An 18,264-nucleotide genomic window follows, 5' to 3' on the forward strand; every position below is an offset into this window, starting at 1 on the left:
TTTAATGCTGAAATACTAAATGCTTTCCACCTAAAACAAGGAACAAAACAAGGATGTCTGCTGTTACCACTCTGAGTCAATACAGTACTAGAAGTTCTAGCCACTGCAGTAAGACAAGAAATAAAAGGCACAGAGATTAGAAAGAATACTGTAAAAAGCCTCTAAAAACTAAAAGGTAATTTTAGCAAGGTCAAAGAATACAGGACCAATGCAAAAATCAATCATATTTCTATGTACTAATAATGAACATGTGGAAACTGAAATACAAAACATAATATTCACAAAATTCCTCCATAGAAAACAAAAAAAGTTTAATTATAAATCTAACAAAAGGTGTACAATAAGATTTGTAGATATGGACAAGCTTGTTCTAAAATTTATATGTAAAGACACAAGCCTTTGAATAACTCAAACCATCTTGAAAAGTGAGAGGAACCACTCTACCTGATATTAGGGCTTACTACATAGCTATAGTAATCAAGAGTATGATATTAGCAGATGGAAACATATAAACCAATAGAACTCAAGAGAGAACCCAGAAGTAAACCCATACATATATGCCCAATTGACTTTTTATAAAAGTGCAAAAGCAATTCAAAAGAGGAAAGATATTTACTTTTTCAACAAATGGTGCTGGAGCAACTGGATATCCATAGGCAAAAATATGAACCTCAATTTAAATTTATCTTTTATAAAAATAAAATCAAAATAGATCATAGGCTTAACTATAAACCATTAAAGTATAAAGCTTTTATAAAGCTATCATAGTAGAAAATTTCTGAGACCTATGCTAGGTGAAGAGTTCTCAGACTTGCCTCCAAAAAGAAATATTAATAAATTAAGCCTCAACAAAATTAAAAACTTTTGCTCACAGAAAGACTTTGTTAAAAGGAAAAAAAAGATAAACTACAGAATGGGAGAAAGTATCTGCACATAGCAGACAAAGGAGTAATATTTAGAATTCTCAAAACTCAACAATAAAACAGTCCTACTGGAGAATGGGCAAAAGACCTGAACAAACATTTCACCGAAGAGGATATACAGATAGCAAATTAGCATATGAAAAGATATTCAACATCAGCCATTACGGAAATACAAATTAAAACATCAATAAGATCACTAGACATCTATGAGAAGAGCTTAAACAAAAATTTATGACAATATCAAATGTTTGTGAGAATACAGAGAACCTGGATTGCTCATACATTACTGGTGAGAATGTAAAAGGATACTGCCATTCTAAAAAACAGATTGGCAGTTTCTTATAAAACTGAACATGCAACTGCCACATAATCCAACAACTACACTCTTGGATAATTTATTGGACAAAAATGAAAACTTATGTTCACACAAAAACATAAACACAAATGTTCATAACAGCTTTTTTTCCCTAATAGTCAAAACTGGAAATAACCCAATGGGTGAATGGCTAAACTGTCCTACATCCATACATGAAATACTCCTTAGCAAATGAAAAGGAACAAAGTATTGATATATGCAATGACTCAGATGAATCTTGAAGGAATTATGTTGAGTAACAAAGCCTAACCCCAAAAGGTTACATACTATGTGATTCCATCTGTACAACGTTGGGGGGAGGGGGTTGTTTTTGCATAACATTTTTTGAAACGATAAAATGAAAAACAGGTTAGTGGCTGCCAGGAGTTAGAGATAAGGGAGAGGTGGAAGGAGGTGAGTTTGATTATAAAAGGGCAGCACAAGGAATCCAGTGGTGATGAAACTGTTCTGTATCTTTACTGTAGTGATGATTACATAAATCTACACATGTGATAAAACTGCATAGAACTAAATGCATGCTGAACACAGAGACACACACAATTTTATGCAGAACCAGTGAAATCAAATATGTTAATTAAATCAATGTCAATTTCCTGGTTGTCATATCAGATGTTGCCACTGAGGAAAAAATGGGTGAAGGACACTTACTTTGTGTTATTTCTTACAACTAAATGTTAATCTACAATTACCTCAAAATAAAATGCAATTAAAAATCTGAGAGGTAAATCAATATTTAGGTAGGTAGATAGATATGGATGAGGAGAATATGGTGCAATAAGTGATATAAGTGTCTCAGCTGTGAACCCCCAGTCTAATGGGTTATACCTACAAAGAAGCCTTAAAAGAGTTAAGAAGAATCTCTAGGTCTTTACCTTAGGCTTCAGACAGATACGTAAAAGAAAAGGAATTTTAAAAAGTAATACTGAGAGAGCTTCCAGTTGGTGAACACATGGAGGTAGGAGAGTGGCTAGAAGAGTGGCATCCCCAGAGAGAGCATGGATGCTCTGTACCCTCTTCCACATACCTTGCCCAATGCTTCTCTTCCATTTGGTTGGAGTTATATCTTTTGTAATAAGCTGATAATCTAGCTTGATAAAGCTTGATGAGTTGTTCATCTTATTGACACCCAGACAAAAAAAACAAACACATACACGCACACAAAAATGTGTAACATTGAATATTACAATAATGAACACAGAGTGAATACAGAAATTTTGCTGGAGTAATGTCTCCCCCACAGGATTTTCCGTGGCTACCATCCATGGTCTTATGTAGGATATTTTTCATGCTATAATAATCAGACATGCACCTAAATAATTTTTCCATCTTTCAACACACGTAAGGACAAAAAAAGAGAATCACTAACACATAAGGAAAGAAGGTAAAGTATAAGGAAAGTTTCTCTTTCCTACAGTGAAAGGTAGGAAATAAAAACACCCCGTTTCTCAAGTAGTAAATGTGCATCTGATCTGCATCAAAATCACCCAAAGCCATTTTTAAAGAGACAGGGTTATCCAGTGTATCAGTCAGCTCAGAATGCCATAACAGAAACCACAATGGATTGCTTAAACCACAGAAATTTATTTTCTCACAGTTCTGGAAGCTGAGTCCAAGATTAAAGTGTCAGAAGAGGTGCTTTTTAGTGAGGCCACTCTCCTTGGCTTCATATGGCCACCTTGTCACTGTGAACTCACATGGCCTTTTCTCTGTGCATGTGCACTCCTGTGTCTCTTCCTCTTCTTATAAGGTCCAAAAGGATTATGGACCCCCCCTTATGACCGCATTTAATCTTAAACACCTCTTTAAAGGCCCTATACATATACAGCCACATTGGGACTTAGCGCTTCAACCAATGAGTTTTAGGGGGACAAAATTTAGTCCATAATACCCAGTGACCGGCCAGCCCTGAAGTGTGTTTTATATGAGAGCACATATATATATGTGTGTATTATACTTAATGGAAGGGGGCAAGGCAAAGGAAAAAGTATAGTATTTGCATCAGAATTCCAATTCTATCAGTTTTCCTAACAATAAAAATGAGGAGAATATCTATTCTCACTGTAGAGCTGTGAGAATTAAAAGAAATAATCTATGTAAAGTGCCTAGCATATGGTAAAGGACTAGTCAAACCTGGGCCTCTGCCTTTCATCCCCCCCCCTCAAAATTAATTATAAATATTACTCAAATCTAAACATATCTGAAAAATTATGGGAAATGGATTCTGTCCCAGTTCTACCACTACCTAGCTATGTGACCTTAACCAAACCACCCTACTTCTGCATCTGGGCAGTCGGCCAGTCTGCTTCTGCATCTGGGCAATGAGAATTTCCTCTATCACTAAAATACTACGTATCTATGCATACCACTCATGACTATAATATCAAGCACCAATACTACAAAAGCTAATCAAATTTTCTATAAAACTCCAGTAAAAGAGGATTATGGTATGAAATTTCAATTTATTCTTTCAAATACTTTCATTCTTTAAACTCTTCCACAACTATCCTCCAATGTGAAAAATGTATCTGTAAGGTTAATTTTATCATCTTCTCTATTATTAATGCTTCATCTTCCAAGTAGACTGTGTATTGTTTTCATATTTTTGTTCCCCCAAATGTTCGTTGTTTTACTCACAAAAATCACTTAATCACTGAAATGCCTAAAATCATACCCCAAATCCTGTTGAGATATGATTAGACATATGGAGAAGTTATCAATAAATTGTATCTGACAACTGTTTTTAACTTAGCCCAGGACTGAAATGTATTGCGGGTGATTTCAAGATGACACACCTACTACACATACACTGCACATTCAAACAACGAGCCATAACCAGCATCCATACTCCATAAACATGGTTTAAAATTAAGAAATTGGTCAGAAGCAAAATCTATTGTGAGGATATCTGAATCATTTAATGAAAAACAATTTACCAAGTTAAGCCTAAGGGAAGAACTTGTAAGTACTTGCCCTTTCTCCCACCTCATCCCTCACCACTCCTGGTATTACATGTAAATGAATAACACATGAGGTAGGTTGTTACTTAGGTGCCCTCAACATATCTCACCTCCCAGTATCGATGCCCTTGTACAGTCCCCACCCATACTAAATCTGAACTGGCTCACGTTATTAGCACTGGCAATTGGAACATCAGCAAACACAAAGAACACAGACGCTTGATAAGCGTTGGCACAGTGAGGCTTGTCCTCTTAAACTGGTCCCTCATGAAACCCAGCTTCCATGCTGTGGAGAAACTCAAGCTAATTAAGGGGGGAGGCTACATGGAGGCGGGTAAAGGGAAAGAGGCAGTCATATTCCCAGCTATCCACTAGCTGTTCCAGCCATCTCAGCTGAGGCATCAGATTTATGAATTAAGAAGCCACCTTAGGGGCGCCTGGGTGGCTCAGTCAGTTAAGCGACTGCCTTCGGCTCAGGTCATGATCCTGGAGTCCCGGGATCGAGTCCCGCATCGGGCTCCCTGCTCGGCAGGGAGTCTGCTTCTCCCTCTGACCCTCCCCCCTCTCATGAGCTCTCTCTCTCTCTCATTCTGTCTCAAATAAATAAATAAAATCTTTAAATATATATATATATTAAAAAAAAAAAGAAGCCACCTTAGATGTTACATACAGCCAACAGATGACACACGGAGCAGCCCCCATCAAGCCTTGCTCACCTTTTAGAATTAAAAGCAAATAAACATTGTTTTAGTTATAACTAAACACATGCAAGACAATTAGAACAGTTCTTGTTAGGTAGCAAGCAACCAAGAAATGTCAGCAGTAATAACGGTTATTGTTAATAATTATTATAAGTCTCACCCCCACCAATGTATTGTTTTGGGTATTAGAGCTGCTCTTAGAGGCATTCTCTCATTTTCCTAATGGCCAGTCAAGAGACAGGGGTAAAGCAACCAGAAAGGCCTACTTTTTGCTTTCCCTTTCTTCTTCCTAATTTATAGCTGTCCTTTTTCTTTTTTTCCCCTTCCCCAGCTCCACACACAGTGTGGAGCCCAACACAGGGCTCCAACTCAGACCATGAGATCAAGACCTGAGCCAAGATCAAGAGTGGGACACTGAAACCACTGAGCTACCCAGGTACCCCTGTCCTTTTTCTTTTTATCTCTTCCAATAATGTTTGCCTGGTTTCCCCGGAGTGCCTAATCAATGATCCAAACCAATTCTAGCCTTTGGCTGTGCTCTATATTCTCAGAAGCTACAGGCACTCCTTCCAGACCATTGGTAAATAATTAAGAGTTCAGTAGGACAGACTCTTCATTCAGGGTCAAAAGTTTATACTCCTTTAACTTGTAATTCTTTTTTACATGATAGAATCATTAGGCAAAGGGTGTGGGGACCAATAAGGTCTTGTTTAGAAAATAAATTAAGCAACAGGGATAACATACTTGTTACTTTTCCTAAAGACTTACTGATCCTAATTATATAAATTTCTTGTTCTTTTAAAGCCCATAACATTTTGTTCATACTTCACTCATGATATTTATCTTAATCTAGCCTGAATCATAGTAGTTGGTTTACTTAACTTCCTATTAGATCTATAACTGCCCCGGAAGAGGGACTTGAGAAAATGAGCATCTTACTCATTTTTGTAGCCCTTAAATTAAGCACCTACTACACTGCTCTGCTATTCACACAAATACGGTAAAAAAAAAAAAAAAAAAAAAATCTGGGTCCTTGTCAGCAACCACTCTGTACTTAACTAATCTTTGCAATTCTCACCTCCCAAGTTTATTAAGAAATAATGACTCACCCATAATGCAATTAGTGACAAAGTTAATGAACGCTACATGTCCTAACATTCACCTCTAATAATTATTTGGCTTAATTAAGAATGATTTTATTTTTGTAGAGATATTCACGTGTTTTTTAAGGAAAAGGCATCATTTACATTCTTTATTTCCTTTTCCTTCAAGTTTCAGGCTTGAGAAGCCTGCATATTAGGTCCAGGCTAAGATCTATGACACCTGCCAGGTAAATAATACCAAAGGCAAAGCAAGCCTAGTGGAGGGTACAGCAAACTAGAGCTCAGAACTCACCTAGAAGGGGCAACCACAACTCAACTCTAGCAAGCTACAATCAAACAGGAACAGCAACCAGGTAGAGCCAAATCCTGTGATTTTGCAAGTGATGCTAGAAAGTGAGATTTCTTAAATGTGAAGTCTTCCTATTTTTAAATGGTGGCGACTAATTACTAAATGTTCCATATACACCAAGAGAAAGCAATATATGTATCTGTGCAGTGGATTCAGTCCAAGGGCATCCTGCTACTGCAGGCTCAGAGTTTAAAATCTCTACATATAATTGAAGGTGGACTAAGGGAACACACTCCTTTACTACTGGCCTCACCTCTAAAGCAAAGAAAGCAGGACCCCTAAAAGCCAAGTCCATAAAATTAGAAGATGTACCAGTGACAAACTCCTTTAACTTTTTTCTCTCTTGAAAAACAAATCTGTTAGCAGTTTTAGAGACAGAAGCTTCTACAGCATAAAAATACATAGGGAGAATTTTTTGCTTTTTAAATTTTTTTCCTCAAAACTTGCAAAAAGGAAAATATTCAAATAAATAGTTAAAACTGTACAAATTTTTCTGGCCTTAACCAAACTAATGAAAACGCTCAATAATAAACATGAGACAATGAATCCCCATGCACATAGAAAAACAACGTACAAAATACTAATGGCATTAATGTATTTGCACTTGTCTATCTATATATTGTCATTTGACTCTCTTCTGACCAACAGCACCAAACTAGCTGGATACAAGGCTGAACGCCATGACGAGGGAACCCTACTCTAACAAACCACTGTGGACTCAAACCTGTGACCTGAACCTCCTTAATATCATGCTATCCAATAACTAAGGTGACCACTCACTAGTAAATAAATATTCAGTTAGTCCAAAAGCATTTTTCTATACTTTTACAAAAGATTTGACATTATTTAACCAAGTCATTAAAGCCCTTTAAAAATAGGAATTTATAGAAAAGATCTGAACTTCATCTCTAAACCTACTTAACCTGCTGGAAGCCTTTATGAAGTCTTAATTTTTAATATAATTAATCATGGTAGATAGGCCTTTGGAGTTCAAACCATTCTTTAAAATAACTATTAGTGAGGGAGTCCCTGTACCAATAGAATTCATAGGCAATTTACTGACAATAAAATTATATTACTGTTACTTTGGGACACTATTTACTGAACATTTACTATGTGTCAGGTGCTGTGCTGAATACTTCCTTTTAACTGAACACTTACTATGTGCCAGGCACTGTGCTGAATACCTCCTGGTTCTCATTAAACCTTAAAAACGACCATATGATGGAAGTACCATTATTATCCCCATTTTACAGATGGGGAAACTGACCTTTCCAAGATCACACAGCTATAAGTGGCAGAGTCAGGATTCCAACCCAAATCTTGTCTAACTTCAGAATTTGCATGCTTAAACACTACACTGTATTGCCTCCAGTGACTCTGGGTTGATATCTAAGATAAAGAAAAGAGGGAAATTTGTACTTCTCGGTGACAAATTTAAAAAACACACTAGACGGACACCTGGGTGGCTCAGTCGGTTAAGCGCCTGCCTTCAGCTCAGGTCATGATCCCAGGGTCCTGGGATTGAGTCCCACATCGGGCTCCCGCTCCACAGGGAGCCTGCTTCTCCCTCTGTCTCTGCCTCTCTCTCTCTATCTCTCATGAATAAATAAATAAAAAATCTTTAAAAAAAATAAATAAATAAATAAATAACATACTAGAAATGGAGGATACTTTTCAGAACATGAACAATTCTCAGATACACAGTCATACAAATATTATTTTTATTCCCAAATACATATTAATAATGATGGAAATCTCAAACAATGGACTTCCCACAAACACAATTTCTCCTAAGTACTCATTCATGTTTATTATTAAAAATTTAATGGGAACACTCTATATTTTCTGCCCTGTTTTGCTGTGAACCTAAAACTGTTCTACAAAATAAACTTTTTAAAAAAAATTTAGAACTACAATATGCCAAATATGCCTAAAACAATTCAGTTATGAACACGGACATAAGACTATCTGCTTTCAGGATGAAAAGTTGCACTTTATTATAACCACAGTGCCAAGCATGTAATGAGCACTTAAATATTTAATTGATTCTTTCAAAAAGGCTTGAAGGTATGTAAACAGTGCTGTAAAATTCAAATTTTTAACACTCCCAGAACACCTTCAGAAGTCTATAACACTAAGACATAATATGGTAAGTTGGAATAAAATTAGACAAAAAATTAAACTCCTAATGACTATAAAGAAATGCAACACTGTTATACCATGGCTGACATAAATAAGGCTAATTTTACTTTTCCACCTTAAGTATCAAAAGATGTAGCCTGAAGACAAAAATAATTACAGAATCTTTTTCTAATTCATTTTGTTAAGTCCTCTCTAAATCCTCCAAAGCTTATCCAAAACAAACAAAAACTTTCAATTGTTCCGAGTGACTGTCAACATATGAACCAAATATTTTTTCCTCTGATACACCACACCAAGGTTGTCAAAATCCTAAAGGTCAAATAATACTGATGTGAGGGATCTATAAAAACAGTTTTGCCATCTATTACCACTTCCCATCAACATTTACCTCTCATCAAGGTCCACCTTTATAAATATATACCTATGTTCACTTACGAAGGTAACAAGTAAGGAGAAGGAACTGACTGTATGAAAAAACCATTTGCCTTATATATTTTGCAATATACTGTCAAGACTAATTGTCAAATAGAACACTGTACTGGCCACCAACAAAGTGTTGAAGTGTCAATTTTAGTTTACTTCAGAATTGTACTTACAAAGTCTCAACTATAAAAGATTACACTAATATTAATAAACGGGAATTCTGTGGCGTAAGTTGCAGATACTATTAGAGGACGGGCCCTTAATCACACCAGTAATTCACTGAACTCCTTTCCTTTCTCGCTGACCCACATCTTCATATGTGATCCGAAGACTTTTCTGCATCGCTGCTTTCAAACGCACGGGTTGGGATTTGCAGTGCCATAAAAACAAAGCATTCTGACCAGCGCATGTTTCAAATGGTATCAATACAATACTCATTCAAATACTTGTATATTCAAAGCTTCTTACTAATAATCTGGCTTCAACAGGGAGTGCACACACAGGTTAAGAGCCTTTGACTGCCTTGGTAGCTGCAAGCTCAGCTGAATCCCAGGACGCAACCTCAATTTGGAAGAGGCAGAACTATATCCGGTTCTCAATGGATACACATTTTTCCCATGCTTCCCAATCTCAAAAACTTTACATCTTCCCAGAGTAACAATAAATATACAAAGACGCCAGGGAGTATGCCCGTAGGGAAGATGAGTGATCAAACTAAATTCCTACGCAAGGAACCTGAAGCTTCATAACTTTTCAGAACAAATCACAGCTGAAAAAACGAGGTAAGTTTTCCCACTTGTTTCCAGGAGCCAGCTGCCCCAATCCCTGAACAGCTGTCTTGACTTACTGGTTAGTTGGAGGAGCAGTCAGCGGGATGGCCACCTCTTCTTCCTCGTATTCTGGTCCATCCAGAGAGTCACCTTCGTCCACTGTTCCCAGGCCCGCGCCCAAAGAGGGCAGCTGAGGAGGCGGCGGCAGAGGAGGGAATCCGCCGCCTGCCCCGAAGGTCTCAGCAGGCAACGGAGTGGTCCCCTTGGCGAGAGCCATCTCTCCTCCAGGTCCAGCGGCAGCACCAGCCACGCCAGCAGCAGCACCTCCCCCTGACAGTCCGGCTCCCCCCAGTGCTCCTGCCACAGACGCGGCTCCTAGAAACCCTGATCCCAAAGCGGCTCCGCCAGCCAGAGTCCCGGCCACTCCGGCCTCCGTCAGCCCAGAATAGGGGACGGCTGCCACTGGCAGGGCCGGGGGTATCTTCACCCTACACACTGCCGGATAGGCACTCGAGCCCGCCGCTGCGCCGCCTCCTGCTGCCCCGGCGGTCACCGGGCCGCCCTCCTCACTGCCGGCCTCGGCCGCCATCATGTTGAAGCCCGCTCTACTCTACCCTACCCTACTCGCCCGGGAGCCCCGGGGGCCACCAGGCCCGGGCTCCGAGCCGCCCCACCCAGGCGCGTTCCCCCTTCAGCTCCCCAGGCAGAGGAAACAACAACAAAAGGAGAGAGCCCGCCGCCGCGCCCCCTCCTCGGGCCACAGCCCAGGCTCCGGAGCTGCCCGGGTTACGGGAAGCGAAGTGGGCAAAAAACCCAACGCCTGCACAAACGCCGCCCCAAACCTTCACCTTACACACCCACACTCACGCACACACACACATGCACAGAAGTAAAAAACTTCCTGGCTGCACTAAAGAGGAAGGGAAGCACAGAGGAAGCGGCTGGGGCGGCTGCCGCTCCTTCAGCCACCGCCGCCGCCGCCGCCACCGCTTCTTCACCACCCTAGTTCCGGCCACCCCCACCGCAGCCACCGCCGGTGCCGCTGCTGGGGCTGGGGCCACTGCAGCCGCTTCATCCTCCACGGGGCTGGAGCTGGGAGGGGTGGGGAGAAAAGAGGAAGGGGGGCGGGGTAGCGGGGAAATCGACCGAACGGCTCCCAACCTGGAGCGCTCAGTGAAACCGACTAGAGAGAAAGGAAGGCGGGGCACCAGAGGAGGAGCCGAGGAAAGGAAGGGCGGGGGAGGAGGGCGAGGGCAACTTCTGCGCAGGCGCGTTCCTAGCCCGGGGGTGAGGGCGCTGAGCCTGGAGGGAGGAAAAGGAAGAGTCGCGAGGGAAGGAAGCGGCGGGGGCGCGCTGTGCGCGGTCGCGCTCAGTGTTTCGGTCCGGTTAGAGCGTGTGGTGGCGTCGCCGTTTCTCTGGTCGGTGTCGCTGGCGATGGCGCGCGCCTGCCTCCCTGGGTTTTGTTTGACGGGCTGAGGGGAGGAGTGGGTATCCGAGCACGCGGCCGCTCGGCACTGAAAACAGGAGAGACGAGAGGGACCCGAGGGGTGGAGAGGAAGGAACCGAGGAAAAGGGAAAGGAAGATGCCGCGAAGCCAGTTCCCTGCTTCCTGACTGGTAGAAAAAACACCTTTAGTCAGCGGCCAAGGCCCAGGGGTAGGGAGATTGCTTCGAAGTTCGAGGCAGTACTATTAATTTTTTTATTTTCGTTGCCTACTAGCAATCACTATATGACTGTTCCGTACTAAAAAAAAAAAAAATTACGTTCTGAAACTCAAGAGAAGTAAACAAAATAGACAGGGGAGCCTTACGGGGAGGGCTAAGAATTTTGGTAGAAATAGTGGTTGTAAAGTCGGATTTCTAAGAGTATAGACATTTTGTTTTCTTCACTCACATCACCGTCTCTCCCCTCTGTCCTGTCTCTCCCCCACCCAACACACACAGTTACCACTGTCATCGCAAGTCTGTTGGGTACTAATGAGGGGCGTAGAGGAGGGGTGCCACAAACAACACTCATTTGTGTGCAGAAGGTGGGTCATGTTCCAGGGTGCATATGTGAAGCATAGAGAACCTTGAACAAGGCAAATGTCAAGGTTCCAAAGTGCCAGATACAATTGTGCATAATTTCAAAAATTATCAATAAACCGAAATCTCACACTAAATATAGCCAGAGAGATGGGTTTTGTTTTGTCTTTCATGCTAGAATATAACTATTGTGTGCATTCATGTAGGTGGAGGAATCATTCCCATTGTTTGAAATTACAGTATGGGCAGTTTGCCCTTTGCATTCATGCATTGTTCTTTTAAATTCTCCCAGGAGGAATCCACGTTGAATACCTTTAAGTATTGGTCTTTGAGATCAATGTTTTTTCTGCTAAAGATGATCAAACCAACAGAGGAGCACATGGGGGATGAGTAGGAACTCTATTAATAGAGAATAGGGAAAACAAAAAAAAGACCACTGAGAGAGGTGGCGAGGTGCACACAAAATATTTTCCTTTTCTTTAGAAGTTTGCACAAACCTATTTGCCAAATCAGTGACAAACTTGATGAATCCTGAGGACTCCTTCATTGTGCTTACCTCTTACTCAGTGTACCACTTGAGAGAGCAAAGATGGATTAGTCACAAGAGTGGTCTTAGACCAGTGTTATCCTAGGAACTGTTAGAAGTGCAAATTCTTGGCCCCATCCCAGACCCTCTGAATCAGAAATCACTGGAATCTGTTTTAATAGTCCCTCCAAGTTTACACATATAAGAACCACTGTACTATAGTATGCTAATCAAGAAGGAGGTATGCAGTATCTAAAATGGTTCTGAAAGAAGAATAGATGAGAAAACCAACTCAATGCCATTCATTAGGTAGGTGAATAGAAGTATTGTGTTGCTAAGCCCTGTACTATTCTAGAAAAGAGGTTGGGAAATGAGAAAATACATAATGAAGTAATTTCATAATATTTAATAATATTAAGAGAATAATGCAGTCCTACTTCTTACAGTTGCCTCCCTGGAACAGTTTTTCTTTTAAACTCAAAATAAGAAGAGAACTTCAAAGTACCTATTCCACCCACTCCCAAAAATTTTCTTGTAGCCTGTGGTTGAAAACCACAGTGCATTAGCATCCCAGTCCTCCCAACACTCCCACCCCAATTTACCATCATCAGCCTTGAATGTAGGACACTGGCCTGGCAGGTTATCACCAACTCTTATCACTGATCTCTGAGTGCTCACACATCTTCTCTATGCTTCCTAATTTGCAGAATTGCCTTCTTTCCCCTCTTGAAAATTCTTTAGCAAATAAAGGCCAATATTTAATGCAGTCCAACACCAATTATGTACTGAATTATATTGTTTTCTAGTTCCTTTTAGGTGTATGTATCTACAAACCTACACTGCAAATACAACATGTGGTCTATCCTACTGCCTAGACCAGTGCTGGGCATCCGTGCCAATGGCTTTGAACAGGTCTCCATTCTTTTAGCAAATTCTGGATTAGATCAGCTCATGTCTTTGGACATCAATTGCTCAACTAGTACGAAAAAAACCTACTATGTCTGTCCATATATCAACCTAATACCAATATCTTTTTTTTTTTAAGATTTTATTCATTTATTTGACAGAGAGAGATATAGCAAGAGAGGGAACACAAGCAGGGGGAGTGGGAGAAGGAGAAGCAGGCTCCCCGCTGAGCAGGGAGCCCAATGCAGGGCTCGATTCCAGGACACTAGATCTCAGGACACTGGGATCAAGACCTGAGCCAAAGGCAGACACCCAATAACTGAGCCACCCAGGCGCCCCCCTAATACCAATATCTTACCATATATTCAATCTTAGAGTTGTACTGTCCTTTTTATCTAAAGAGATTACCACTTATTTTTCATAAGGTACTTCCAAATATATACTGCTTTTATCGGACAGATCTAGGCTTTGATCTTTACTATTCCTTGTGTGCTTCCTGAATCTCAAGTCAGTCTTCTCTCTTAGTGACATTTTATTTTTTTAAAGGGTTATATGTTTATACCTCATTTTTTGTCTGTTGCCTTTTTTTCTTTTTTACTCACCTTGACCTTCTGTCCTTCTCTCATTTATAGTCTCATGTTCTCTTTTCTCCTGCTAGTTTCAAAAAGAAACTGTTTCTTTTTCTCTTCTTCCAAGCCCTATATTTCCTGACTCCTTGAACTTTCATGAGTCAAACTCCTTCAAGTTTCATGAGTCAAAAACTGAAAAACAGTTTAAAAAAAAAAAAAACTATGAAAAATCTATGTGGAGAGAGGCATTACAGAGATTCTGCAGAAATTGGTGTTAGATGTGGTGTTATGTAACATCAGTTAACAAAGGGAAGTAAACAGTCTGTTAATTAAATTCACAGATAATATTAAACAAGGAGGTACTGAAAAACAGAACAATATACAAAAAAAAGAGGAAAATTCAAAATAGCCTTTACCTTGAGTAAAACAATCTTTGATATCTATGACTTTAGAAAATTTATCTAGGGGTACCTGGGTGGCTCAGTTGTTAAGCGTCTGCCTTCAGCTCAGGTCATGATCCTGGGATCCAGCCCTGCATCGGGCTCCCTGCTCAGCGGGAAGCCTGCTTCCCCCTCTCCCACTCCCCCTGCTTGTGTTCCTGCTCTCACTATCTCTCTCTCTCTGTCAAATAAATAAATAAAATATTGAAAAGAAAAGAAAAGACAATTTATCCAGATATTGAATTAAATACAGTATTTAATGAAAAACAAATCATCAAAAGTGCTGGGCAAAGACTTATGGGTGAAAAGAATCTGAACATTTTTAATTTAAAAAAATTAATTTGGCTCATTCTGATTTTATTGACAACTTAAGTATGAATGTAATACATTCCAACATATTTTTTCAGTTTTGATACCTCAGTGTGTGAAAAGGTAATTCTAGGCAGTAATACAATTTTAAAGAACCTCAAGGGGCTTAGAACAAATATATGCGTTGTTTCTGAGGGGAAAACTAAGCAAGAAGTGATAAAGAGCTTACAGCTGTGTTTGAAGAATCCCAAATTGTGTCTCATGCCCTAGTACATACTCAGCTATACAAATAGTCTTCCAAATTCATCTAAATAATATCAAAAGGTTTCAGTGACCCAAAAAATCTTGAAAAGAAGCTTTTACTCCTAACCCCTAATATTCCTACTGCATTTGCTAACCTCATCTTAAAGTCCTCAAGAGCACACATTTCCTTATTAGGGAGATGTTTTAAGAAAATAACATTGAGGAGATACAGGTTAAAGGAAATTATTTTAATGAAAAAGTAAATAGCTCTGCAGAGATTACAGTATGTGGTATAATAACTAAATAAGATTTATGAAAATTATAAACACTGTGAAGAAATTAAGTAATAGTATTATCTCTAAGGCTGTAAAATAAACTTCAAAGGAAATTATCAGAGCCCTCTTCTGATGGCTAAAGGAGCTTAGAGCAGTTGGTTCTAAATATTTTTTCTCTTGAAAGAAGAGTTGACAAATGTCTTTATTTTTTATTAGTTTATTCTTATTCTATCTTTATTTTGTTGATTTTTCATTATTCTTTATCAGAAATTCTCTGCCTTCATTATTTCTAATCCTTTTTTTCTTTGCCTATCATTTTCCTCTGATCAAAAACATTTCTGTATTTCCTGACTATACCTTGGTTCCTTCACATGATGGTGCTCTGTGAGAGAAGTAAAAGAAAAAAGGAAATGGAATGGTTTCAGGGCAAGGGAAATGAGAGAGTCAGGATGAGCAAGACTCTGGTCCATGTGTTCTTCATCGTTATACTCCTATACTTTGCCTGTGTCAGCCACATTTTACCACCTGAAGCACAATCACGGAATCCAACTAATCTTTGGCCTCTTCACTTTAGAAGTTCTGCAAAATCTCTAATTCAGGTTGCATCCTTAGGTCTATGTGAAAATCTACTGGTAACCCCTCTATCTCTAAATTCAGTTAGCACATCAAATACACAGTCTTCTTTAATAGTCTTTAAAATAACTACACAATGAAAGGCTTAAATGTGGCCTTGAGTTAATTATAGATAAAATAAGGTGAGAATTTTAAATACATCAGAAGTTGTGAGTAATGTAACATTACAAAACTATAATGACCTTTCTTAGATATTTCTAACTATAATTATTTCTCAATTCATGTTCCTTTGAAGAGATTTTCAACTTCACCTGTTAACACAACACTTTTTTATTTTTTAACTTTCTCTTCATTCTTTATCTAGTTGTTAAGATAACAATGAAATATAACACATAGGATAGCAGTGATTTCCAGATTTCTGAATTTTACAGATTACTAAAGCTTCAACAAAAATTGAGAGACTATTAAATTGTTACGAAGTTGCTGACTTTTGGTTTTGTTGTTGTTATTAACTACTATTTCCTACCACTCTATTTCATAAAAGGAAAGGATATTTCCAGGCAGAAGGAAAGGAGGGGTAGGGAAAGAGAAAAAAAGGGGGAAGGAATTAATTTCAATAAAAAGTCTTTTGATTACATAAATTCAACTTCATGAAAAGTGCATCAAATATTGTGTCCTTTTTCATTTTCCCACAGATTTATTAAAAATTGGCATTGGTTTGCTGACAAGGTATCTTAGTCTGGGCTTCTCCAGAAGCAGACTCTGAATAAGACTTGAGTGGTAAGTCATTTATTTGGGAGGTGATCACAGGAAATTTCAGAAAGAGAGTAGGGAAGGGAAGGAAGCTAATACAAGATGTGTTAATGAGGTTACTGCTGTGAGCAACTGGGGCTCAAGCCCACTAGGGAGCCTTGGGACACAACACAGAATGCACCCGAGAGTTGTCACACCTGAGGGACAAAGAAACTGGTTTTCACTCATCAGCTCCCATTTGTCATTGATTGAGGGCTACTCCTAAGAGTATCTCCTTTCCAACCCCTCTACCCTGCTCTCTATCCAAGCTAATTGTCTCCCAGGGCTAGAGAAAGCCCTCAAGTAGAGAGTTAACTGGTGTTTGCAGTGAAAGGCCATTACATGCACAGAAAAGGTGAGTGTCAAAGGGGTATGGAGTTGGCAAGGACAGTACCTACTATCCCAGGGTTTGAAAACCTCTGTGATGAAGAACTTTATTTCTGTTAAATAAAGGTATTCTGGTATGTTATTTGTTACACGTAAGCCATTTTATATTTAATTTATCCTACTCTATGACCTACTAACTTTATTTAGCACAACTGGCTAAGAGGCTTCTTCAGTATTAATCATGGTATAGCTGGAACAAGAACTCATCATTTCCCAGTAATGTGTATTATCCCTGGAGCAATGCTAACCAGAGGGAGTGGTTTTCTAAGATTCTCCATTTATTGCTTGATATCAAACATATTTCCTGTCTTTTTTTAAACATGTGTTTTGATCTAGATTATAGAATAGAAGCAAAGGTGATTATGCATTGGACATAAAAGAGCTTATTCATAACCAATGGAAAAAATTAAGAAAAAACTATGAATATTAAAATAGCATTTTTGAAGAAATAATGTGATAGTATGTTTTACTTTTTTTTTCTTTAAGATTTTATTTATTTGATAGACAGCACAAGCAGGTGAAGCAGCAGGCAGAAGGAGAAGAAGAGGGAGAGGGAGAAGTAGACTTCCCGCTGAGCAGGGAGCCAGATGCAGGGCTCGATCCCAGGACCCCAAGATCATGACCTGAGCCGAAGGCAGACACTTAACTGACTGAGACACCTAGGCGCCCCAAGTATGTTTTACTTTATTAAAAGTGGTTCAGTATTCATGCCTTGTATTTATAGAAAATGTTAAAGTTGTCCAAGTGCTTTCTCATGCATTATCTTTTTCACAACTCTGAAAAAGTTTGACAATACTATTATTCTCAGTTAACAGATCTGTAAGCTTTTGAGTTCCAAAGGTGTGGTCAATTCACCTCAAGTAATGGAGGTTTATTATAAGGATGCCTGGGGAAGTATGGTAGGACAAAAAAACTGTCCCACAATAAAATGTCTAGCCTCATAGGGAACTGTAATATCTTCATTGTTCAGGGCCCAGAAGCAGCTCTAGGGAACTAACAGGAATGCTTGTGGTAATGCCTGAAGAATGGGGACCATGTTATTATCTCCTTCAGTGGCAGCATCATTCCCATGACTCAAGTGCTCAGTCACCGTCACTGCTGTATTCTGTTTCTCTGCCGAACATAGTCACTGCTTCTACTGATTCTGATTATACTTCCCGTATCAACCACCTCTCTTCATGCCTCTCTATCTCATAATTCCTGCTTATTTGTGGCTTCCACTACTTCCTTGCTTCCACTTAAAATATTTATTAAGTGCCAGGGAAATAGTGATGAGCCAAAATAGGCGTGGTCTTTGCTTTCACGGAGCATACAGTTTGTTTTTATTTTTTTAATTTTATTTATTTATTTACTTTTAAGATTTTATTTATTTGACAGAGAGAGCACAAGCAGAGGGAGAGAGAGGGAGAAGCAGTCTCCCTGCTGAGCAAGGAGCCTGATGTGGGACTTGCTCCCAGGATCCTGGTATCATGA

General features: G+C 39.4%; 1 protein-coding gene and 1 long non-coding RNA gene across 3 annotated transcripts in view; one reads left to right on the forward strand and one right to left on the reverse strand.

The window, feature by feature from the left end:
- RASA1 (RAS p21 protein activator 1) overlaps positions 1–10,922 on the reverse strand; it is a 107,127-nt gene extending 96,205 nt beyond the window's left edge. Inside the window, exon 1 of one of the 2 annotated variants that reach the window (XM_081826610.1) lies at positions 9,825–10,922. In XM_081826610.1, coding sequence (XP_081682736.1) covers positions 9,825–10,339 — 515 coding nt within the window. In that variant the 5' untranslated portion in view covers positions 10,340–10,922. The remainder of the gene's footprint in view (positions 1–9,824) is intronic. The other variant, XM_006727807.3, reaches the window with a different exon arrangement.
- A 75-nt stretch (positions 10,923–10,997) lies between these two features.
- LOC145722660 (uncharacterized) lies at positions 10,998–18,054 on the forward strand. The gene is made up of 3 exons (XR_014147096.1): positions 10,998–11,235; positions 16,308–16,392; positions 17,278–18,054. It is a non-coding gene; the product is annotated as an uncharacterized LOC145722660 (long non-coding RNA).
- The last annotated feature ends 210 nt before the right edge of the window (positions 18,055–18,264 follow it).

Source organism: Leptonychotes weddellii, chromosome 7, assembly GCF_054177405.1.
Source record: "Leptonychotes weddellii isolate Sample4059 chromosome 7, ASM5417740v2, whole genome shotgun sequence".
In the NCBI taxonomy this organism is placed as follows: domain Eukaryota; kingdom Metazoa; phylum Chordata; class Mammalia; order Carnivora; family Phocidae; genus Leptonychotes; species Leptonychotes weddellii.